We start from the raw sequence: 25,792 nt of genomic DNA on the forward strand, positions 1-25,792 counted from the left end.
GGGCCGGCTGGGCTGGCCCTGCAGGCGCTGAGCCCGGCCGTCGCCGTCGGGGCAGCAGGACAGAGCCCGGGCGCGCCGAGCCTCCCGCTGCCTGCTCCCCGCGCCACGACCATGACCGAAAACTGCGACAAAGTTCCCATCGCCCTCGTGGGGCCCGACGACGTCGAGTTTTGCAGCCCCCCGGTGAGTCGGGCTGGGGATCCCCGGTCCCGCTGCGCGCTCCGGCCACACAAGGGGCCCGGCCTCGGCGCCTGGGTCCCTGCCGGGTCGGGATTTGCGCCTCGGAAGGTGGGAGGTGGGAGCCCCCCCTTGTGCGTGTGGGGGATGGGGTGGGGGCTCGGGACCTGCAGACGGGTGGGGACGGGACTCAGGAGGGGGCGCCTGGGTCCCTGCCGGGGTCAGGATTTGCACCTCGGAAGGTGGGAGGTGGGTGCCCCCACCTGCGCGTGTGGGGGATGGGGTGGGGGGCTCGGGACCTGCAGACGGGTGGGGACGGGACTCAGGAGGGGGCGCCTGGGTCCCTGCCGGGGTCAGGATTTGCACCTCGGAAGGTGGGAGGTGGGAGCCCCCCCTTGTGCGTGTGGGGGATGGGGTGGGGGCTCGGAACCTGCAGACGGGTGGGGACGGGACTCAGGAGGGAGCGCCTGGGTCCCTGCCGGGGTCAGGATTTGCACCTCGGAAGGTGGGAGGTGGGTGCCCCCACCTGCGCGTGTGGGGGATGGGGTGGGGGCTCGGGACCTGCAGACGGGTGGGGACGGGACTCAGGAGGGGGCGCCTGGATCCCTGCCGGGGTCAGGATTCGCACCTCGGAAGGTGGGAGGTGGGTGCCCCCACCTACGCGTGTGCAGGGGTGAGGGTGGGGGGCTCGGGACCCGCAGACCCCTCTCCCTTCCCCTTCCCTTCTGCTCCGCCAGAAGTTTGCGCATCACCCAGCGGCGCCCGAGGAGCGGGGCCCCGCGGGAGGGAGCGCGGCGAGAGGGGCCGCTCCCCATCCCCATCCCCATCCCCATCCCCATCCCCATCCCCATCCCCATCCCCCCAGGCCGGGTGCGGGGCGCAGACCTGACGGCCCCCCGGTCCATCCCCCCGCCCCCGCCCGGCCCGCAGGCCTACGCCACGGTGACCGTGAAGCCCTCCAGCCCCGCGCGGCTGCTCAAGGTCGGAGCCGTGGTCCTCATCTCGGGGGCGGTGCTGCTGCTCTTCGGGGCCATCGGGGCCTTCTACTTCTGGAAGGGGAGCGACAATCACGTGAGTCGGGAGGGCGGGTGCGGCCCCCAGGCGGGGTGCGCAGGCCGGGGAGGTCCCCCCGGGGCGGGGGTGGGGGGGCCAGGGCGCTGGTGCCCGGGGTGGGGGTGGGGGGTCCCCTCTCGCCCCTGCAGACTCTCCCCCCGCCCCATCCCTACCCCCACCCCGGGGCACCTCCTCCCCCCTCCCTCCATCCAGCACCACCGCGCGCCTTTCTGCTCTTGGCAACTTCGTGGGAAAGCAAGTCCGGGTTTGCAGGGAGAGTCCCTCCCGCCTGGAGGAGCGGGAAGAGGCAGCTCGGGCGCTCGAGGGAGGTTCCTCCCTGGGGCTCCCGGCCCTGCGCTTGCGGGGGAGCTAAAGCTACGATACAGGGGGACCCTCGAGGGGCTGCGGGTGAGGCCTCTCCTCTCGGGCCTCATCCCGGGGGAAGAAAGGGGACTGGGTGATGGCTGAGGCCTTTCCCTTCTCTCCTGCCCCAAGGCAAAGAAATAGTCTGACTTCCTTAAAGGTGGCAAATCTCTTTTTTTAAAAAAAAATCAATGCTGGCCTAGTCACGTGTGATTTAATGGTAAATGTTTCACTAACTGCTGTCCTACTTTCCTTGTGTGTGACTATTGGTTGTAAAGCAACCCCAGCTCTCAAGGAGTGGAAAAAGCGCTTCTGACTTGACTGGGTGGGTTTCCAGGGCGTTCTCTGAGCACTCTGGATTTGGTTCACCTAGGTAAGGAGGTGGGGCATTTTTATCTTGATGACCATTGCCAGGCCTGGTGTAAGCTGCTTTGGGCTAATGGAAAAGAATTCCATCTCCTGGATACACACAAAGGGCTTTTTCTTAATCACTACCCTCAGAGGATCTGCGACTGCTGTTTGTCACTCCCCCTCTCTCCCACCATGAAATTCAAAGCATGAACGAATTCCAGTACTTAGAGAAAATGGTGCTGAAAGCAATTCAACCATTTTACACATCACATCTTCTGCAGTCACTGCATAATTTGTATTTTTAACTCAAATGCCTACTGTAGATAATCATGCCATTTAGCACTGAGTCTGTTTTAGAGACTATATCAAATTTACAAGCATCGATTTGTAAGATCAGAACTGCACAGTATTTTGTGTATATTTGAAAAGTGCCTTAATGTATTTGTATTTTAAATATAGAAGTTAGGCCAGATGCTCATGTTTGAAAGCAGCAGATCTGAGCAGAAGAACAATTTCAAGATCTACATCTCCATTAATAGCAGGGTTGAGATTGCCATCCTTGGGAAATTGTCTGGTATTCGAATGTAAATGCTATCTTTTAGATGACAAAAACCTCAGGGGTACAGGTCATTTGGAGATAAAAATAGCTTTGCTTTTTTTGGGGGGGAAGGGTAGGGATTTTAGACATGATGTATATTAAATGTATACATTTAATGTATACTAACTTCTATATTAAATGTATACATTTAATGTATACTAACTTCTATATTAAAATGAATACCATTTGATATTTAATTATTCCACAACTAACGGGCAAGCTTCTAAAAAGAAAGAGAGACTGAATGATCCTGCTGACAAAGTGGGGTTCCCTCTTTGCACCTTGTACTTTGCCACAAGGGTCTGGTTCAAGAGAGCAGCAGTGTTAAATCCTAAGACTACAGAGGAATACTGAATTGTTTGCCAAGAATCAAAGTTATTTCTATTTCCTGGACAGGCAGAAGGATGAATAAAATCATGGTATCTTTTTTTTTATTTTTACTCCCAAAATATTTGGTGCTGCTCTAGATTACTTAAGTCGGAAGAACAAATCACTAAAATACTAAATAGGGTACATGTGGCACCATCTCGGCATTGTACATGCACAGGTGTACTATTTACACTTGTCTTCAGGGATAACAATCCACATAAGTCTCGAACAAAAAGATGTCTCCCACCAAATGGACTCCCCACTCTTTGGGGGTATCCATTCCTCTGTTCTTCTGTATTTGTTTATAGAGGGGAATGGGCTGTCAATCACCTCCTCTCCCTTTCACAAGGGTAAATCCCCTCAGGACAGGCTGGAGGACTAGGGAGCATCAGAGTGCTGATAATTGGGGGGACAAGTGACGGGGCTGAAATATTGAGGCCATGTCCCACCTGCGTGATTGTAAATGGGACAGGCTTCGAACTATGGGGAAGGTCCCACCAATGAGAAGTGGCGGACAGCCCTGCCCTGTGGGATGAGGGGATGAGGTCAGTGCTCGGGGCCTTTATTCTCAGACTGATTTTTCAAAATATAGTCCCAAGCATTATGTCATTAATCTTACAGAACCCAGGCTTCATTAGAAACTCATTAGCAAATATTCCTGGCTGTAAAAGGCACCACACTGAGCAGAATTTTGGCAAATAATAAACTCCGTAGTACTTAGAATATCGCCTTGGGTGCCAATAGCTCCATTGGCCCAGAGCAGGCAGTGTGATCACTGCTCCACCCGGCCCGCCTCCTGAGCTCAGGGCCCAGTACCTTGGAAGTCACTTTGGTTTGCTCTCCCACCATTCACACCAGGAGGGCACAGACCTCTCACCGCTGGGCCTTGCAGTATGCTCCTTCTGTGGGATGGGCTAAAGCTACATCACAAAGGACCCGATAGCCATGCCCAGTCCGGGAGCTTCTGCTGGTGCAGAGGTGGCAAGGGGGCGGTGTGGTGGAAAGTAACATTAGGACCACAAGCCGCTCTGCTAGTGTTATAATTTTGTCTCCTTAAGACCTGCAAAGAAATTGGAGACGGTTCATTCCTGAAATTTTGCATCGCCTTCCTAGTAAAAGCTTACGTGCAGTGGTTTCTCTCTCACACACACAGCCTCCTATTGCACGAGTGAAGGATGCTTGTGCCAGCAGGAACTCACGCAGACGTGGTCTGCTCTGTTCCCACTGCCGGTCATACCCAGCCCTTGCAAACAGTGGCTGCCCAGAAAGCACTGGGACAGAACAGAGCCCGCTTTCTCAGCCTTACCTGCAGAAGGCACTTGGCTCGGCCAAAGAAAACAGGTTTCCCCAACTGGGCTGATCTGATCATGAGGACCACCTGGGATGCAAAGTCAAAACAGACTGGTGGGCCGTGCTCCAGCCTCCAGCTCAATCCGAACCCCTAAAAGGGGTTCTTCTGATCAGGCAAGCCTGGGGGGGGGGGCAAAATACTGCAGGAACCCACATTTGGGAGGGAAAGCAGAGCACTGAGAGATGTTGGCTGAAATAGTGCGCCAGTGTCTTCTGTTCCACTGAGCAAAGGCTGTTTGCGGCCCGAAAGGGGACTGGCCCGCAAAGCCATTTCTACGTCTCTGCTGGTAAAGTAAAATTGTGCTCCGAGGGTCTGGTGACAATGAGTTTTCCTCAAGCAATGACCCAGTAATGAGATACTTCTTCCCGTGTTTGTCCACGTAGCGGTCTTTCTTCATAATGAGGGAGAAAAATCAGACTTGAATGGAACCTGAGCTATTTGCAGTTCTGACCTACTGACCTGACAACGAAGTAGCAAGTGTTTCGCATCAGTTCTCAGTCCTTCCTCTTTAAAGATTTTATATCTTATATATATTATATATAAGATATGTATATGTTATATAAGCTATAAGAACACGCACACACACGCATATATATATGCTTCTAAGTCAGAAAAAGAAAGAGAAGGGAAGACCCACCTACTACCCTACAATACAGAGAAAGTTCGAGCAGGGCAATAGCACCCTGGGCAGGAGCAGTGTGTGATTTTTTTAGTTAGAGCACTAACAAGATGTCTACAATAAGAGAGCCCTTTGGATGATCTAATTTAGTGGTAAACTAAAAACCATATATTTCACAAAGTTCCTCTTAAGATTTTACTCAGAAGGGGCACCTGGGTGGCTCAGTGGTTGAGCATCTGCCTTCAGCTCAGGGTGTGATCCCGGGGTCCTGGGATCGAGTCCCACATCGGGCTCCCGGTGCATGGAGCCTGCTTCTCCCTCTGCCTGGGTCTCTGCCTCTCTCTCTCTCTCTCTCTCTCTCTCTCTCTCTGTCTCTCGTAAATAAATAAAATCTTTAAAAAGGAAAAGAGTGCTCGCTTCAGTAGCACATATACTAAAAAGAGGGAGCTTTTATTCAGAAATCCAACACATAAAACATAAACAAGCAGAGCCACTCTGGTCAAACTGTAGGTGGACAGGAAAGAAAGGGTGATGTCACAGTCCCACCTGCCCTGTCACCCTCCCCTCTGGGCCACCTCTGAAACCTCAGAGCTCTAAGAACATAAATGAAAACCATCTCTGAGGGCGAGCTTCTTCATTTTACACCCAAGGCAACTCTCAAGACCCGGGGCTAAGTGGTGTGGCCACTGGTTTTGCTGATTCTTGGGCCAGTGCTCTCCTCGGATGCCAAGTCTCCCTCCCTTCTTCCCCTACACGGCTCATAACAATATGCCCTACACCACCATATGCCTGTCCACACAATCATTAAAATGACTAACTCCCACACTGAGGCGAAACAGATGTGCACATTGACCTTGCTCTCTACAAAGACTGCTCTACATCAGGCATATCCCAGCCCCGTCTGTAGTCCTGACTATATACCATACCCTAGGCCCAACCTTAACCAGCGGGGTTTTTAAAAACCTCTCAAATCGACGTGCCACTGCAGACTTGTTGAGTTCACAGCCCGGTTAACCGTTCATCCATCAATGGCTCTCAACTCTGACCGCCAAGTCAGAGTCAGTAGAACTGACCTAGGAAGAGAAAGATCTGTGTCCAAGCCCCATCCCCACAGGTTCTGATTTGGTTCATCCAGGCGGGTCACGCATGCCCTGGAGCTAGAGCTTCTACTCACATACTTGTATGCACAGCCAGGATGGCAAATCCCTGAGCTACTTGAATAAGTATCAGAGATCACCAAAGCTTTTGCTTTTAAGGTATTTTTAAAGAACTCATTGTACTAAGTGACTGGTGTACGGATGAAGTCCTCATATACAAATATATAACTATGAACGATGATTTGGTGTGTCTCTTAACAAATGTGTCTACTGCAGGTCTAAAGATAAGCCCTGCATCGCTCTCAAAGGAAAGCCTCACTGACTCCTATGTTCCCTTCCAGATTTACAACGTCCATTATACCATGAGTATCAATGGGAAATTACAAGATGGGTCAATGGAAATAGATACTGGGAACAACCTGGAGACCTTTAAAATGGGAAGTGGAGCTGAAGAAGCAATTGAAGTTAATGATTTCCAGAACGTAAGTATATTTCATGCATTTAGAGGGCTTAGCCAGGCAAGCCTGGAAGACTTTCCTAATCCAGGGAGAAGCAACATGTCTCACACACAACCAAGCGGTAACTGTTCTTTATGGCCGTCATGGTGCCTCTAGTTCAACATACATTATGCAGCATATTCTCTCTCTGAGAAAGGACCACGGTTTGTCCTTTCCATTTCCAGAATGGAAAAAAAAAAAAAAAACCCAACACCTTGGCACTGAAAAGAACAGGTACTTGGAACTATATAAAGTCTTGGCAGAAGGACTCCAGAGCGCTATTTCTTTCCAAGCAGCTTTCTGTAACACGGTGAATAAAATGCTCAAAACATCCCAAAATGTTCCGAGGTCTGAAATGTGAACTTGCAGAGGGGAGGCGAAATTGTAATGGTCTAACAAGCTCGTCAACAACAGGTGGGACCTGTTTATGCACTTTTCTCAGTTCTTCAGATTTCCCATTGATTCCGGAAAATGAGCATGAAGAAATTCCCCTATCTTAATCCTAGGTCTCCTGACCGTGGCCAATTACAGATAAAACATTCGAGTCTCCTTTGAAAAGGGTGAACACGTCTGTTTTCAAAAGTTCAATTTATAGGCACCTCTGAGCCCTCAAGCTACGCATCTGTGCTTCGGGGTACCTCTGCAAGACAGTGGCACTCCAGGCCCTCTTTCCGGTTGGCCACATACATATCTTATTCTCCTCATGTTCTAAGATGAGGAAAAGGCATCCCTGTTTGTGTTCTCCTGTTAAATCTGTAGATGGAGTAGGTGAGACTTGATAATGAAAAAAGGCACTTGAAAATAATGTCTCTTCTGATAGTTTATTGGCCTACAAACATCTCATCGACCTGCCTTGCTCCGATTGATGGGGAAAAGTGGAGATGCTTTTCATTTGAGTGAAAGAGCTCCCCTTGCTGATGCCAAAATGCATTTCACAAGTCCTATTGAATACCAAACAGATGCTAACCTTCCAGAGAGCCTTGGTGATGTTAGGTCTTCCTTGCTGATGACAAGGACGGGCTGTGTTCGGAATGGGCTCTCCCAAGGGCGGGTGGGGTGGGGGTAGGCCCTGCAGCCCTGCATGTGACCAGCTGCACTCCGATTAATCGGGGCTTTGCAAACGGTTCTGGTCAGTGCACAAAGATCATTTCTCTGGACCTATTAAAGGCTTTTACTGCCAGACCCAGGACAAAGTAAAAGCATTTTTTCTTTGTACCGTTCAATGTAAGACGACAAAACGTGACCCCCCCCCACCCACCCACACACACATATCATTTAATCCAGAACAGAATTGAACACCTATGATGTGTCACGATATCAAGATATGCAAAGGTAGCTACACAGGTGAATAAGATCCATCTCTCTCAAATGTGCACGAATCAGGAATATACTTTTAAAATACTTTAATCCCAAGCCTATATTTCTGTTTTATAATCCTTTGGTTAATAATGGTATTGATTGTGTTTTGTCCTCATAGGCCAACAGGGCCACAAATATTTTACAAACTGATCAATTCTCTTTGATAGCTTCCACATTTCTCTAAGTCAGAATTGGTGAGTAGGACATTTTTTTGATGGATAGAACCTGTTACGAGTTTAAACAAGCCTCGACTTTTGAAAACACATGCATCAGCCATTGTGGTCCCCACGCTATTACTTTCTCCTGTGTTTTACACCATCGGTCAAATTCAAGAGGTGGGTGTCAGGACCTACTGTGTGCAAGGGAGAGTGCTAAGCATGGAGGATGCAAAGATAACTGACACCTGTTCCCTCCCTCGGGAGGCAGACATTCCATGCAGACGTGACTTCGGGTCAGCCCGGGAAGCGTGCTGCAACAGAGCTAGGAACAGAGCGCTGTGGAACCCAAAGGGGGCAGTTGCTGACAATTTGGAGATTGGAGCAGGTTTTACAGAGGTGGTGACCGTTGAGTCGGGTCCTGAAGAATGATTAGGGTTTCAACTCGCAGAGACATAGAGGCAGGGCTTTCCGGACTCAGAGAGGAAAACTGAATACAAATGCACAGGGCCTGCTGAGTTCTGAGTAGCCCAGTGTGGTGGAAGGTGGAAAAGGGGAGGGGGAGTGGGGCCAGGTTAGGAAAGGCTCTGAATAGTGAACGGCGAACGGTCTCCCCTATTAACCTAGGACCCCATCAAGATTTTAGTAGAGCCAATGGGGGAAAAAACCCTCCTGAGAGGGAAGAGCATTGAACAAAAGGCTCTAGGCCCTCTACCATAAAAGAAAAGATTAAAAAAAAAAAAAAGAAAGAAAAGATTATTCAGGCCACTTGGTAAAGAAGAGACAGCAGACCCTATCCAAGGGGGGGGTGCTACTAGAGTGGGGTTTTACAGTAGGGGAGAGAGATTGAGTTCAACTCTGAATTCGATCAGAAGTGGGGATTTATAGCTAAGGAGTAGGGTCGGGGTATTGGTGCATAGAAAATTGCTAAGAGAGAGAGTAGTGCTTTACTAAAGTGAACCAACGGGATTTTTGCTCAAGGCAAGCTTGAGTGGTCAGACATAGAGGATGGGCAGACCAAGGCAGACTCAGCAGGATTCTTGCTGAAACTGGAATAAATTGGCCAAAGTAGAGCCCATGGTTGGGGCCCAGTCAAAAGGAGGATTTAGAGGAGCCTGGCTAGAGGTGGGTCAAGGAAGGTCTTTTGTCGGAACCCCAAGGAATACAAAAAAGGGGTTTGTTCAGAGTTACGTTCTAGAAAGCATCAGTGCTATTGGGTTAAGCCAAACCTCTCTGGTCTAATAACTCATTTAAATAACATAAAGCCTGGTTAGAAATTAAGATAGAATAACGTGGTGGATATATACAAGTGTTCACTACACAATTCTTTTAACTTTGTGTATATATGCACATTTTAATTTAAAAAGCTGGAGAAAAAAATAGTGTGACCTACCTGGTACATAAGTTAGTGACTTCAAAAATCAATATAACCCTCCCTCCAAAAATGAAAATTTTTAAAAAAAGGAAAAATAGAGGGGCACCTGGGTGGCTCAGTCAGTTAAGCATCTGCCTTTGGCTCAGGTCATGATCTTGGGGTCCTGGGATCCAGCCCTACATCGGGCTCCCTGCTCAGTGGGGAGTCTGCTTCTCCCTCTCCCTATCCCTCTGTGTTCTCTCTCTCTCTTTCTCTCTCAAATAAATAATAAAATCTTAAAAAGAGAAAAAAAAAGAATGTCATCGTGCGTTGAAGCTATGCCAGAAGTCACATTACGTTGATACGTAAGTGGGTGTTAGATGCTAGGCACAGATACAACCCAGTTTTCCAGCCAGGCCCCAGGGGCCAGAACCTCCCCAGGCTCTCCGGAGCCCCGCACCCTTGGGCCCTGCTCATGGAAGGCCAGGAGAGCCCTAGTCTTTGTGACCAAACACTCCTTGAAAGATTTCTAAAGTGCCCTCTTAGGGGAAGGACCCCTTGTTGGAAACTTCTGGTCTAAAGCCACAGAAATCCGGTGGCTCAGGGGTTTAGCGCCGCCTTCAGCCCAGGGCCTGATCCTGGAGACCCGGGATCGAGTCCTATGTTGGGCCCTTCATGGAGTCTGCTTCTCCCTCTGCCTGTGTCTGCCTCTATCTCATGAATAAATATAAAATCTTAAAAAAAAAAAAAACAACAACAACACCATAAAGCCACAGAAATCCATGAGATCCTCTAGACAGAAAAAATGTGCAGCTAAAATGAAATCACCTGATTCTTATTTTAAAACATGCTAGAGCCTTGGACCCTGCGCTCATTATCTCTGGTAGCAGATTTCTTCATTACCACCAGCTCCTAAGGCCTTGTTTGTTTGCAAAAACAGGAGGTTTGCGTGGCTTTCCTATGCTTTTCCATTCCCTCCACTTAATCTCTTAATATGTCTGGCTGCTTGATATGGATTTGTAGCCAGACAAGGTGGTTAATATGTGTGAATTCCTTCCCACGGGACCCGTTCCTGTGGGGGTTTCAGTTCTCTTCGCAGCGTGTAGACTGTCAGAGCTAACTCAATACTAGATTCACATTCGGGGCTGTGAATCCTTCAATAGAATCAGCTCTGTCCTTTGGGGAAACGGTAATGGTTATAGGGTGTTATAGGGTGTTTCCTCCCTTGTAACTCACATTTACAGGATATGAGGGTTCCAAGTAAAGAGAACATACCGCTTGGGGGTGGCAGTCATCTCCCCTTGCCGCCCGACCCCCACTGCCTTCTGGTTTTCAAACCGTGAGGCCTAGATTTACGTGCGGAACAAGAGCAGTTGGCCTTCCGGAGAGAGCAGGGAGCAGTGGTTCTCAAACTGTGTTCCTTGGGCCACCAGCGGCAGCAGCACCTAAGAGCTGTGGGAAATGCAAAGTGGAGCCCCCACTCCAGACCCACCATGTCAGAAACTCCGGAGGTAGCACCCAACAGCCTTTAAGTTTATCGAGTCCTCCAGGTGATTTTGATGCAACTGAGAATTTGTGAGCTGCTGGTGCAGAAGAGACTGGGACTGGAAAGCTGCGTGTCTTAGCCCACGCAAGGTGCTGTAACAGATTCCCAGCAACGGGGTGATTATTCTTAAACACCAGAAACCTCTCGCAGGGCTGGAGGCTGGGCAGTCCAAGGTCGAGGCACCTGCAGATGAGCGTCTATTGAGGGCCTGCTTCTGGCTCCTAGTGGGCCCATCTTCACACTCTGTCCTCACGAGGCAGAAGGGGCGAGGGAGCTCTCTGGGGTCCCTTCGAGGAGGGCACTAATCCCATTCTCGAGGGCTCTTGCCTTCATGACCCCATCACCTCCCAAAGGCCCTACCTCTAGCTACCATCCCTTTGGGGGTGGGGTAGGTTTCAACACAGGAGTTTGGGTGACGTGAACAATACCATTCAGTCTGTGGCAGCCTATTTCAGTCATCTAAACACTGTGTCACCCTGAATAAGGTCTTTTGTCCCTGCACGGCTGGTCCTCTGCCCTGGCTTTGAAGCATGCCCGTGTCTGGGCACTGCCCCCAGGCCAATTAGTTGGGGATCCCCAGGCATCTATGGCTTCAAAATCTCTCTGGCTGGTTTTGGTGCCTAGTGAGTCCATCCCCCTGGAGAAAGCGAGGATATTGCTACCAACCTCTCTCTGGGTGAGAGGTGATGCCAGGACACCTGTGTCACACATGTGCACACGGCCAGCTAGGCCACCAGGCAGAGCCAGAGGAGCTTCGGGAAGAGGGAGCCTTGCCTTCTCCGCACTCCCCCCACCCCCACCCCAGCTGTTGTAGGGCTGCTGGCTCTCAGGCTACAGATGGTCCAACCTGCCCCGAGTGTCCTCGGCTCTTTACTGAAGGGGGCTGAGTCCTGAGCCAGGACCCGGAGGTTTCTGAATGCTTTTCTCTGCCCTCCCACCACCGCTGTGCGGCAGTGATGCTAGAACCAGCCCTGTGTCCCCCTGGCATTTGTCTCAGCTGAGCAGAGGATGCACACGCCGAGGTGTTTGGGTTTCTGTTGGTGCGTGTTGTCATGGCGTACAGTCTGGAGGCCTTTTCATACCGTTTTCGGCCCCTCGCTCATCAGGAAATACACCAGCAGGGGGGAAAGGAAACACTCCTGGGACAGAAAGGACTGTCATACCCGATGCACCTGCCGCAGCATTGGGGCCGAGCCCTCCGCCGTGCCTGGAGCCCTGAGGCTGACGGTTCCCTCGAGGCTGGTCCCTGGGCTGACGGAGGAGACACTGTTTGTGTCTCATAGGTGACAAAAACAAAGCATCCAAGTCCTCGGGTAAGGCCTGGGAACAAAGGTCCACCCCTGGTGTTGTAGGAAGCTTTACAGTTTCCCCCACTTGGTGACTTAGGTAAAATCTGAATTCATGGAATTAATGAATGGAGCCCGCATCTTTTTTTTTTTTTAAGGATCTTATCTATTCATTCGATGGAGGTGGGGGGGCACAAGCAGGGGGAGCGGCAGGCAGAGGGAGAGGGAGAAGCAGGCTCCCCACTGTGCCGGGAGCCCCGATGCCGACTGGATCCCAGGACCCTGGGATTAGGACCTGAGCCGAAGGCAGACGCTTATCTGACTGAGCCACCCAAGCACCCCTGGACCCACCCACAGGTTTTGAGAACCTTTATGGGATGACCCTAAAAGCAAAAGATTCAGGTACCGATGTCAAGAGGCCTATAACTGAGTAGGGACAGAACCTTGCCGAGGAGCAGCCACATGGGGACAGAAGGCTAAGTGTCCGATGAGAGAATGACACTAAGGGGGATGCTGGGGCGGGGGGAGCCTTCCAGAGGGTCACGGGAGGAGGAGGCTGCTTGGCCCGGGAGGGTCAGGGGAGGCTGCGCGGACAAGGCGGCATCGCTCCCGGGCCTGCCAGGGTCCGCCTCGGCTCCCGTGCCCCTGGCAGGGCGTCCCCGGCCACCACCCTCTGGCCCTCCTGCCCCGGGCTCTGCTTCGGCTTCTCGCTAGTGCTTGGCGGGCCCTGACCTCGCCTCCGAGTTCTCTTTCTGGGAAATGCAGCTCCGCGGTCCACTCCCCGCGGGCAGCCGCCCGGTCTGTGCATCTCGTTCCCAGGCCGGCCCGTGCCCGCGGGTGCTGAAGCAACGGCCACGCGGACAGACGGGCGGGTACACTTTTCTCTCCCAGGGCATCACCGGGATCCGTTTTGCCGGAGGAGCAAAGTGCTACATCAAAGCGCAGGTGAAGGCGCGCGTTCCGGAGGTGGGCACGGCGACCAAGCAGAGCATCTCCTCCGAACTGGTGGGTACCTCGGGCCTGCGGGCAGCGACCTGGCTGGGGGACAGCACCCGACTGGGGGACAGCGACCGGCTGGGGGGACAGCGCCTGGCTGGGGGACAGCACCCGGCTGGGGGGACAGCGCCCGGCTTGGGGAACAACACCCAGTTGGGAGACAGCACCCGACTGGGGGACAGCGACTGGCTGGGGGGACAGCACCCGGTTGGGGGACAGCACCTGACTGGGGGACAGCACCCGGTTGGGGGACAGCAGCCGGCTGGGGGACAGCACCCAGCTGGGGGACAGCACCTGGCTCGGGGGACAGCACCCGGCTCCAGGACAGCGCCCGGCTGGGGGACAGCACCCACCCCGCAGCCCTTGCCGGCTCCAGTGCCCACATGGGTCCGCGGCCAGAACCTGGGTTCCCTTCCTTCTCTGCCAAAGGAATGGAAACTGTTTGGGTCCTACTGGTCGGTCCGCAGAGATCTGCACGTGGGGTGCCTTACAGTGTCGGGCAACCTGTAAAAGTGCACAGAGGGGCTCGGTCTTCACATGGCCCTCGCTCCCCTAACATTGAAGGAGCTGGTTAGTGCTGAGAACACTGTAAAGGACATCTCGTGACAAAATCTTCATTAAAAGGCCCCCCCATCCCCCCGCCAGGAGCTTTCTTGCCTCAGTTCCACTCAGTAGAGGAGGGAATTCTCCTGAAAATCACCCAACCGCTGATCACCCCACCCGCCCCTTGTAGAAAAGCAGCGATGGGGTGCTCCCCTCCCGGGCACCAGTGCGAGCGCTTGTGCCCCACTCTGGGCCCTGCGCTTTCTTCCCCTTGGCTCCAGCTCAGCCCAGGGCAGCTGCTTTACACGTATTCATTCCTGTTCTACGTGTCAAGACTTGTGAGTTTGGTTTGTTGTTGTTTTTTTTAAAAAGCCTGCTTCTTCCATTTATTGGTCACAACTTACCTTTGAGCTTGATTTTATAAAAATTCACTTTAAGAATTGCACAGAGTTCTCGAGACACATCTAATAGCTTACACTCACGTGATGCTCTAGGCCTTACGAAGTGGTCACATGCATTGTCGTCTTCCCTTTGAGCTGTGGCAGGGGCAGCGGGAGGAAGATAGACTTTGCAGTTAGGAAAACACGGGGTTTATGGGACGCCTGGGTGCTCAGCGGTTGAGCACCTGCCTTTGGCTCAGGGCGTGATCCTGGAGTCCCGGGATCGAGTCCCGCGTCGGGCTCCCTGCATGGAGCCTGCTTCTCCCTCTGCCTATGTCTCTGCCTCTCTCTCTCCCTCTGTCTTTCATGAATAAATAAATAAAAATCTTTAAAAAAAAAAAAAAAAGGAAAACACGGGGTTCAAATCCCAGCTCTGCCACTTGCTATGGACGTGGTTTCGATTCTTCCAACCTGAGTTTTGTCACCTGCACACTGGGGGTCTGCATCCTGTCCCCGAGGCCCTGGGACCTACTAGATAATGACTACCTGGCTGCTGCTATAAACGACTAATTCCATTATGATCAGCTTAGGGCCCTTCCTGTGTCCCCGAGAGGGAGGTAAAGCAGGCCTCAGCTCCCTTAAGGACGGAGGAAAGGAGGAAAAATAAGGGGAAGCAAAGGTGCCGGCCTGGAAACTGCCTAATTGTTTGCTGTCATAGGAGCAGCAGCAGCCGCAGGTGTCTCAAAACAAAGCAAAACAAAAGCTAAAAGATTAACCTGTGAGTGTTTGAAGCTGGCTGCCCTGTCCCCAGCTTTCTCCTCTGCTCCCAGGTCTCCCCAAACGTTCCTCCGGGGGACATGGCTTCCAGACCGTCCTTGCTCCACCATGTGACAGTCTGTTCTCCTGAGCTGTGCCACTCGGGCTCCCAGTGTGACCCCACCCGTAGGGACCCTCAAGATGAGCCCAAGACCTTCGTTCTGAGCCTTGAGCTTCTCTTACTGCGTTTCCGTTTTGTTCCTGTCCTAGCGCTCAATTTCTGCAAAGCAGAATCCTTTAGATTTTCCTCTGTTAAATGCACGAAGAAACCAACTCTCCCTTCCTGCCTTCCAGGAGGGCCAGCTCTCCACCCGGAGCTCACCGAGACCTCATCAGAAGTTTGTAGAACATTTCCAGGGTTTTTAGAAAACAAGTTTTTTTTTTTTTCTTTTTCCGCTGCTGCTGCTTCTTCTGCTTTTCAAAACCAATACTTGGTCAGTATAGGAAATTTGGGAACTACATAAAAAAGAACAGAGAAGAAAATCCCCCACAATCGCTTAACCCACAGGTGTTAATGTTAACGTTAATGTCTTGGTGAATCATTTTCATGTGCGGGTGTGTGCGATATTCTTTGCATAATTGAAGTTAGATTGGTCTACGTTCTTACTATCTTCACTTTAGTTCTTCTCAAGTGTAGACTGTAGTGGATATATTACATGTCATCAGACGGTTACAATTTTAAAAGTCTTTTGTTCTCGAATGCTTCAGCCGTCTTCAGTTTTTCACTATTTCAAATAACGATTCAACACAATTATTGGAATATAGAAATAACTCACTGTGATGAACAGCTTAGCATTTTGGAGCTCTGTCTGCGTCTGGTTCTTTTCTTAGACCATAGAGGTGAATTATTTGCCCTGTTTTCGTTGGTTGGGTTGTGCTTGGTGGATCCTCTGGTGGACAAAGCCAGATTCAGGCAATGTGTCTGCATAAATCGAGAATGTGCAGAAAACTACACTCCGAGTGACTTAACCCAGCAGGCTTCGTTTTTCTCCATAGTAGGCCATGTGGAGGGAGGGGGCTGCAACGCTGATTTTATTTTTTAAATTTTTTTATTATTTTTTATTTTTGGTTCTTTCTTCCAGCTCCAAACATCACCCGTAAGTAAGGGAGTCAGGAGGAGGTTGAGCAGTGCCTTCCAACTGTGACTTCCCTTTAATCGGGACAGTCGAAGGCCTCTCAGCCACCTGACCTGGTTCAGGGCCCACCACATAGTCTAGAACCGGTCGCACGGGCACCCCTGGCTGCTGGAGAGTCTGAGAGCTCGGGTCCTGGAGGCAGGGACACTGCGGCCTCGCACGGGAGCAGGACCTCGTGGCAAGGGCAGGGGAGGCAAACTGGGCGGGGATCTCACGTTCCTAGTTTGTAGGATGCGATGTTTGCATTCTCCACTCTTGCTTCCCCCTGATGACTGCCCACTTCAGATTATTATTATTATTATTTAAGATTTTATTTATTCATGAGAGACACAGAGAGAGAGAGAGAGGCAGAGACACAGACAGAGGTAGAAGCAGGCTCCATGCAGGAAGCCCGATGTGGGCCTTGATCCTGGGGCTCCAGGATCACGCCCTGGGCTGAACAGGCGCCAAACCACTGAGCCACCCAGGGATCCCCCCCACTTCAGATTATGATGGAGTAGATGGAGGCACCACTTGTTCTTATCAATTTTTCATCAGTTTGTGTAACTTTAAAAAGCTGCTGTACCCAAAGAGCATTCATTTCCTGGATGGAGCCATTTAATTTAAGGTAAATAACTGGATTACCTGAGTGGTAGCTTCCTCCAATACCTTGGAGTTGTTTAAATGCAGCCATAAACCTGGGGGAGAAAGTATAACTGAAGGGCTGCTTTTAGCTAAAAACATGGAGAAAACATTTTAATTTCTCCAACCTATTGCAAACTAATAAATATATGAAAGGAACAACCTGGCAAAATAAATTTGTCTCCTGGGCCATCAGACAGTTCTCAGCATCTTGCTGTAGAAGAAAATCCGGGGTTTAGCTTTGAAATCTCAGTGGTGTGCTTGATGCGAGGAACATCTGAAGTGTGTTTTGTTATAGCTGGGAAATGTAGAAATGGTTTATGTTAAATAATACTTTGAACTGAAGACATTAAAGAACCAATCACTTGCTTTTTTCCATTGTTGTTTGGAAGCTGCAGAACAAAACCCCAAAGGATTTTTCACTTCAAATGAAGGGCTCCTCTCTCCTTTATAGGATTTCAGAGTCCATTCAATTGCTTTTCCTCAAAAAAATCTTTGATCAAAAACATCAGATTAACCTAAGTCTGAAAGTTGGTTATCAAGTAATTTTCACTTCCACTCAGGACATTCAGTATTCACACGTTTCAGTTATCCAAAGGCAGGGCGACAAAAGGGGCCAAGACAGTATTGTGAAGAGAGCTACAAAGACACACACCCTGCCACACACTACCCCCCCCAACACTACGCACCACTACATGCCCCACAACCCCACACATGCCCCCCTACACATACACACACACACACCCTACATACCCCACACACATACCTCACGCACCCCAAATCCCCACAGGCACCACACTACACACACACCCATATACACACTCAACCTCACGTACCCCCTACACATACACTCCCACACCCACCCCACACCCTACATACCTTCCCCACCCCACACCACATCCCACAACCTCACATACCTCCTACACATACACACCCCTCCACGCACCCCACACCCTACATACCCTCCCCACACCACACACACGTCCCACTACCTTACATACTCCTCTACACATACACACCCCCACGCCCACCTCCCACACCCCCACACCCACCCTGCACACCACACACACACACATCCCACAACCCCACATCCCCCAACATACACACCCCACCCTCTACATTCCCCCCCACACCCACACACGATTCTCATTAAGTTTTTATTAGGCGGAATCATCTTGTACCAGCACTTTGAATACGCAGCATGTGTCACTGTCTCCTTTGCTCAGTGCATTTCATTTTTACTTGTTTGCAGGAAGGCAAGATCATGCCAGTTAAATACGAAGAAAATTCTCTCATCTGGGTGGCTGTAGACCAGCCTGTGAAGGACAACAGCTTCTTGAGTTCTAGGATCTTAGAACTCTGTGGCGACCTTCCTATTTTCTGGCTGAAGCCAACGTATCCAAGAGGTGACATTTTAAATTCTCTTACTGCTGCTGGGGAGGCTCCCCGTTTGCGTGAGCTTCTGGGAGCCCCTCCACAGTGGGAGCCCATCAGGGTGGGTCCCCCTGCATCCTGCCTTCCCTGCCGTTTTTATTTAGGACACTTCCCCTTCTTTCTGCTTTCATCCATTTGCACTTTCCAATTTTACTTTTCATTCCTATGGCACAGAATCGAGGGACTAAGACGGTGTCGTACTGCTGAATCTTTGTGATGCTCACACCCAGAATTATGGGACAGCCGAAAGCCGCTGTGGCCATAGGTTGAGATTCTTCAAGGTTGAGGCTCGAGCATCGGCTTCCAAGCCGGGTGAAAAGAAATGAAGGGCCCCTGGGGTTCAGGGCTAGGTTGGAGCACACCTGGGAGCTGGCTGTGGACCCGAGGGCCAACCCTTTCCCAGAGTTACTCTGTCCCCAGGGGTCCTTTCACTCCTCACCACGGTCACCCCAGCCCCCAGTGGCCTACTCTGTGGCTCTGGCTCAAGCGTGGAAGGAAGGCCTTTCTCCCAGCACGGCTCAGATAGAAATGTATGTTTTCTGGAAGGTTTTATTGGACAGAGAGGGAGGAGCATGGAAATAAAATACCAGCATTGAAACCCCCAGGCTTGGAGGGGGCAACGGGCAGTGATTACGGAAAAGGTGCAGTTAGTTTTGCAAGATGAAAGAAGCTGTGCAGCTAGACACCTGCACAGCCACGTGAATGCACGTGATGCCACTCAACTGTACAGTTAAAAATGGTGATGGTGCTAAATTTTATGTATATTTTAGCACAATTAAAAACAAAACAAAACCCAAAACAAAAAGTAACTCAGCGGGCTTAGAAAGTCCAGGCTTCTGTTTCTGTCACTACTAGTTTATTCCTACGGATCACAAGTCTCATTATGTCCCAGAGCCTGGATGAGGTGGTTTACTTTCTGACTCAGGCAAAGCAAGTGAGATCCAACTTCTAGGCCACCGGCAGTGGCTTTCTGGAAGAGCTGAGAAGGATCCTGAGGCCACAAGCCGGCCTAGGAAGGAGGAGTAGCATGAGCAGTGTCTGTCTCCACTGTAGGGGCTGGGGGCGGGGGGCTGCCGAAAGGACTGTCCCTCTTGCCATCCATGCTCTTGCTCCAGTGGGTGCTGGCAACTCAGTTCTGTGGCCTTCTGTCAAGTGCTGGCTTTTGATCCCTCACCCGCCTCCACGTGGAATGGGGCCTTCTTGCTTTCCAGCCCCCAGGAACTACTTCTGCAATACCTGTCACCTTGTGCAGTCGAGGACAAAAAGCCTCTGACTCTGCCACCATGTGGAGCGCTCTCTCCTCGCCTTCTGTTTGAGGACAAGCCTCTTGCCCAGAGAGTTCGTTCATTTATTGAAGGCTTATTATGCACCACTTACCTGTTCTAGGTAGTCGGGGTGCATTGGTGCAGAACAGATGAGAGAACCCCTGCCCTCGGGGGGTGTACACTGCAGCAAGGGGGAGGCAGTTAATAAACACTAAATTAAGATGAGAAAATCGTACGGTAGGAAAGCAGACGCTTCGGACAAGAGCAGGGCCAAGAGGGCGGGGTGGGGAGGGAAGACGGTGCTCGTCTTACAGGGAGTGCCTCCACCCTTCGGGAAAGGGTGTGCTCCCTACATCCGGGGTGCAGCTTGGCCCCTCAGCGCCCACAGCGTGACCGCATCTTAACTATTCAGTCATCACAACCCCCAGCCCAGGATGACCCGGGACGTCCAGCACCAGAGAAGTGGAAACCACCCGGACGCCCCCGGGGCCGGAGAGGGTTCAGTAACCGTGGGGCTGGGCGCAGTGGGAGAGGACACACCTCAAGCATGAAGCGTTTTTGCTCCGTCTCTCGTAAATGCAGTCGCATTTGACAAAGATCAAGAAAATAAACCCCCCTCTGAGGATGCTCGGTGCCCCCCACCCCGTTCTCCTAGAAGCCCCCCAACTCCAGGCTCCAGCAGCCTCTGGCCTCGGGTCCTCGGGCTGGCAGGTCCTGGACGTCCCGTGTGTGTCCGGCGCAGGGCGAGGGCAGGGCCGGGCTGGTGGCCGCGGAGCTGTGCGTGCCACCCGCCGGCCACTGCGCCAGAGCCCCGCGGCCGGCCCTCGGCCACTCCTTAGCACCCGTCCACGCATCGGCTGTGAACTAGTCCCGTTTTGTAGATGAAGAAACCAAGGCTCCCCGGGATGGAAGAACTTGCCAGAGGTCACTCGGTTAGTTACAAGAAGGGGTGCTGAGATTTGAATCCAGGGCTCTGAGGCCTCTCCGGCCGGCAGCTCAGAAACCTAAAGAATGATCCGTGGACGCTCTCCGTGGCCGTAGAGCACATCCAGGGCCTCAGAAATAGCCTGGGATGACGCAGTCCTCGCCACCCAACACGAGCGATCAGAGGCCAAATGCTGTGCCAAAACCCTCAGACACAACGCTGGGCTCCATCACTCCTCTGCCAATTGGATACATCATCCCCATTTGACAGATGAAGAAAATGAGCCTGAGACACTGAAGCCCACGCACCGTGTGGCACTTCCCATGTTCGTCATTCGGCAGCCACGGGTGGCAGTGGTGTGATGAACCAGAGCACTGGCCGGGAGCCAGACAGGGCCCGCTCGGCTCCTGACTCTGCCACCCAACCTGTGATCTTGGCCAAGTCTCTTGGCCCTCCTGAGCCGTGACGCCCTCATGTATACAAGCATCTGCTTTCTCTATTCCACCATACGATTTTTAATCCCCTGAAAATTATAAGGCTTTAGACATCTATGGTCAATCCATAAAGAATGCACAGGGCTGAGGCCTCACTGGCTCAGCTGGCGGAGCACGTGACTTGATCTCAGGGTTGTGAGTTCAAGCCCCCTGTTGGGTGTGGAGCTTACTAAAAAAAAACAAGAAATGTTCAGGCCGGCAAGTAACCATACCTGACCGTCAGGGGTTTCAATAAATACAGGCTGGTCAATAAATATGGTCACACATCTGGAGGTGGGTTCCTGGCATTATCAGCTACTCAGCCGTATCAGCAAGGCTCTTTCTCGTTGTCCGTTTTGCTACCCACAGCATGCTAGTTTATCATCTTTGTGCCTATCCCTTCTGGTCACAAATTGCCTCTCGTAACCGAGATTTATCTATGTTCAAGAAAAGAAGACAAGAGAGAAAAAAAGCTGTATTGGTCTTCTCTCCCCAAGAAAGCAAAAGCTTTCCTAGAAACTGCACCAATATATTCTGCTTACATCGCACTGGCCAGAAATGTTCCATCTGGTCTCTCTTGATTGCAAGGGAGGCTAGGCAAGCAAGTGGTATTTTACTTTCTCAGCCCCTCCAGTAGAGGCTGGTAGGAAACAGAGGATTGAGAATGGGTTTTTGTCAGCTATCTCACAGTATCTGTCTGTTAGGACTTATAAAACCAAATTTTGGTTTTCTGTATGTTTAACTACTAACCCAAGACTTTCACTGAAACATGCTTTATTATTTTTAAAAAATCGTCAATACAAATTTCAGTATTTGGATAAGAATGTGTTTTGACACCCTTTTATGCTCTTACCCTGATAAACATAGTACTTCCTTAATTATCCAAATGAATGTACAGTAGTTGTTGTTTTTTTTTTCAGAAATCCAGAGAGAAAGAAGAGAATTGGCAAGAAAAATTGTTACAACTACTACAAGACGACCACGCAGTGGACCACGGGGCAACCCAGGCCCTGGAGGACCAAATAATGAAACCAGACCCAGTGTTCAAGAGGATTCAGAACCCTTCAATCCAGACAACCCTTACCACGTACGTACCAATGTTGTCACAACTGATGAATCCCTTGAACCTAACATTGAAGTGGTGGTTATTTCTACTTGAAGTTTCAAATGAGCACTTAGTATTCAACTTAGATTTTTACTCAGTTACTTTAAAAGTACATCTTGATTTGTCACAAAGTTTATAAAAGGAGGGTGACACTTAAGCATGGTCTCTGTAGTGTGAAATCCGTTTTGGTTGTAACCCTACACAAAGTTGTTTTCTGTGCTCTTTTTTTTTGAGGCACGGGCAAATCCATAAAGACAAATCCACACGAGGAACTGGATTATTCAAAAAAAATGTTTCCAAGAACGTGTCCAGGGGACAGCACACAGAATTGAAAGTATTCTCTTTACCCCCTCTATAGCCACTTCATTCATTCATTCAACAGACATTTATTGAGAACCTGCTCTCTCCCATACCCTGTGCATCGAACACAGGCAGGAGTTAACTTCTGCCCTCAGGGGCTCTCAGTCCAGGTGAGAGACAGACTTACACAGATAAAACACTTTGGACTGAAACACTGGGAGCTGGGTGTTTTTAAGGATGGCACTAACGTTCTAAAAACATCTCAAGTCTTCAACAAAATATTATTTACCATTACTAGAAGTGCAGGGAACAAAAGAATAAACTTTTGCAACTGGTGTTTTAAATGAAAAAATAATACATGCATATATATATATTTTTAAATCTAGAAGGGTGTATAATGAGGTGTGTTTCTCTTCCACCTCAGACACCTTCCCCAGAGCAATGTATTAACAGTAGATATTTGCCCAGTTTTCTTTGCACAACAAAGTGTACCACGTGAACATACACGTTTTTAACATGAGAGCATACACCAGTTCTGTATCTTGCTTTCTTTCCAGTTACAACCTCTTGGAGATTGTTCTGGATCTCCTACATAGATCTACCTCATTCACTTTAATGGCCACATCGTATTCCATTGTGGGGGTAGATGTGCAGAAATTTAACTAGTTCCACTTTGACGGACATGTAGATTATTACCCTTTTGTTCTTTTAGTAAGATACTGTTAATAGTATATAACCTCATACATGCCCCAGAGGGAAGGAGTAAATGAGTAATGCCGACAAAGCTCTTAGCACAGCGCTTGGCACACAGTAGGCATTACCTTGTTCAGTTATTAGTCTTATACTTTTTGTACACATGTGGGAATATATTTTTAGCATAAATACAGATGTATGGGTCTACTGGGTCAAAGGAGATGGGAATTTTACATTATTTAATGGAGGATGCCAAATGGTCTCCTCCCAAGGAATTACACCAACTCATTATCAAAATCTCTACCAGTTTCCTGGTCGTAAAAGTGTATCTTCTCATCGTTTCATCTTGCTGGTCTTTAATTATGTGTAAGCTTGAGCATCTTTTCAGACAGGCAATTCATTTGCATATTTTTTCCTATGTAGCCCATTCAGTCCTATACTATTTCACATGTTGCAAATTTGTCTTCTAGTCTATGATTTTAGACTAACATTTTAGAAAGATTTAGAGCAGATGTATTTTTTTAAATGACCAGAGGCTTACTGGAAAATTCAGGGCACCACAGTACTTCTTCATTCCCTAAAGCTCAAATAATAAATAAAATCTGAATAGGCAAACAGAAAAATTTAATATAGTTTATTCCCCTGGTAACTGGGTTAACTAAATCTGGTTCAAGGGAGAGGGCAAAAGCCCTTCACAGAAGGGCAGGATGTGACTTTATCTGCCTAGCTTCCAGACTTGAGTGACCCGTTTTCCTTGAAAAACTCCAATTTTATCAGGTTTTCCTTTATTTCACGCTCAGCTTTAAGAAAAAACATCTCCCATGATCTCAGTCCTTTCACATGTTCCTTTAAGGAACTATCCTAGGGCAACAACCTGAGATTTCCTCCCAACTTTCAGATCCTAACCAACCTTTTTTGAACCCTCAAATGAGGAAATGCCTAAACCGACAGGCTTTTGACTCTTTCTGCCCCGGACGAGTCAGCTACAATTAAAAAGGTGGTTTTCTTTTTGCTGTCCCAGATGAACCAAGTTCAAGAGATAAGGGAACACAAACAGAAAGAGTCTGAAGAATAAAAAAAAAAATCGTTTAGGAGAGTAAGGCAAATATTCTGACGATAAAATTTGAACGTAAACTCTATCAGATGGTGTTAAGGAATTGTTAATTTAGTTAGGTTTGGTAATGGCATCATAGTTGTGTAGGCAAAACATTATTTAGAGGTGCACTCTAACGTATTTATGGTTGAAATGTCACAATACCTCCCGTTCTCTTTAAAGTCGCCTCAAAATGTAAAATATTTCCAGAAAGGAAAAAGTCAAACAAATCTGACAAAAGGTTAACAACTGTCAAAACTAGATGACATTCAGTACACAATTGTCTCCCCTTTCCAGTATTTTTGATATCCCCCCCCCAAAAAAAACCACAAAACCCTACCCTCCCCCGCAAAAAGTTAAGGTTTTGTATACCACAAAAGATGATAGGGTTGTGAGGTTCACTTTGCTCAAGCCTAACCTATGTTTGGTGTTTCACCTCCCCAGGCTCAACTTCCCCAAGGAAAGAGACTCAAGTGAATAAAGAATATACATCAAGGGCTTCTTGGCAGTGTAATTCAGTAGCATATTAGAGAGAATACAGAATCTATACCCCCTAGAAATCTATGAAAAGGAAAACCAGATACATACATTTAGCAGAGGGCAAGTTCCTTCCAGTATTGGGGTATCTCAAGCAGTGAAAATGGGGGTTGTGTGATTTTTACTACATCTATGACTATGTAATTATAATAATGGCACATAGAAAGTAGAAAGCAAAGTTTAAGGTCTTGAATTTTTAGACATTATATATGGTACCTTTTCCTGAGCGTTACAGACCCCTCAAGATTGAAATGAAGGCAGATAATCTAAATGATGTTTTCAGCCAGTGCAACTGTTGTAACAATCTGTTTGCTTAGATCAATGAGTTTCAAAGGGTGAGCCAAGAGCCCTGGAGGCCGTTAGTATAAAATGGCACCAGTGTTCCACAGACTTAAGTTAGCAGTGGCAAAAATGCTACTTTTGAATAAGGTTTCCTCCTTTGCCTATTTATAACAAGTTGAGTCACTACTGAGTGGGAACCATGGCTCATTAAAGGCATGGAGAAACTACATAACATTAAAAAATACAAAAACAAAAAACAAAAGACAAGACCTTCCTGCCCGTGACAGATGGAAGGTTCCTTGATGTTTTAGAAGGAATTCTGAATTACTAGGTTCTACGATTGAAAACCTCTTAGAGAAAAGTATGCTGATTTCCTGTGCCAGTGAAATATTCAGGTTCTTATTTTAAAATAATGTGCATGCTACAGAATTCTCATTATGAAGAAAACACAAATAATTACCTTTTATTTCACAGCAGCAGGAAGGGGAAAGCATGACATTTGACCCTAGACTGGATCACGAAGGAATCTGCTGTATAGAATGCAGACGGAGCTACACTCATTGCCAGAAGATCTGTGAACCCCTGGGGGGCTACTACCCATGGCCTTATAATTATCAAGGTTGCCGATCAGCCTGCAGAGTTGTCATGCCTTGTAGCTGGTGGGTGGCCCGCATCTTGGGTATGGTGTGAAAGCTCAGTTCGTATACCCAGTGCTTGTATCATAAAAACTCAAGAGACAACCAGAGTATGAGGCATCTTGATGCTGAAGGGACAACAAAGTATTTTATACTCAATTTCAGCGATGCTATTCAAGATATTTTTAACAGCTCTCAATTGCTTTACAGAACTTCATCCAGAATGTGCAAATGTACTGAAAGGGTAGTTTAAGTCTAAAATGCCCTAACAATCCCTTTATTACTGGCTATTTTTAATTTGCTTTGCTTTGCCAATAAGGCCTACTTACAAGACTAACTTTCCAAGCTACTTTGAAATAAACATGAAAAAAATCACAATGTCA

The 25,792-nt window shown here is 49.1% G+C and overlaps 1 protein-coding gene across 1 annotated transcript; it reads left to right on the forward strand.

Moving 5' to 3' along the window:
- CNMD (chondromodulin) lies at nucleotides 1-25,792 on the forward strand. The gene is made up of 7 exons (XM_041731212.1): nucleotides 1-183; nucleotides 1,108-1,248; nucleotides 6,320-6,460; nucleotides 13,067-13,180; nucleotides 17,920-18,073; nucleotides 21,685-21,851; nucleotides 25,249-25,792. The coding sequence occupies exons 1-7, from the start codon at nucleotides 112-114 to the stop codon at nucleotides 25,462-25,464; spliced, it is 1,005 nt and encodes a 334-aa protein (XP_041587146.1). The 5' UTR covers nucleotides 1-111; the 3' UTR covers nucleotides 25,465-25,792.

The sequence above is a fragment of the Vulpes lagopus genome, chromosome 16, assembly GCF_018345385.1.
Source record: "Vulpes lagopus strain Blue_001 chromosome 16, ASM1834538v1, whole genome shotgun sequence".
NCBI classification, from domain to species: Eukaryota; Metazoa; Chordata; class Mammalia; order Carnivora; family Canidae; genus Vulpes; species Vulpes lagopus.

Coding starts and splice junctions, on each gene's coding strand:
- CNMD (XM_041731212.1), top strand. CDS start 112: ATGACCGAAAACTGCGACAAAGTTCCCATCGCCCTCGTGGGGCCCGAC. Junction 18,074..21,684: donor GAAGCCAACGTATCCAAGAG/GTGACATTTTAA, acceptor TTTTTTTTTCAG/AAATCCAGAGAGAAAGAAGA. Junction 21,852..25,248: donor ATCCAGACAACCCTTACCAC/GTACGTACCAAT, acceptor TTTATTTCACAG/CAGCAGGAAGGGGAAAGCAT.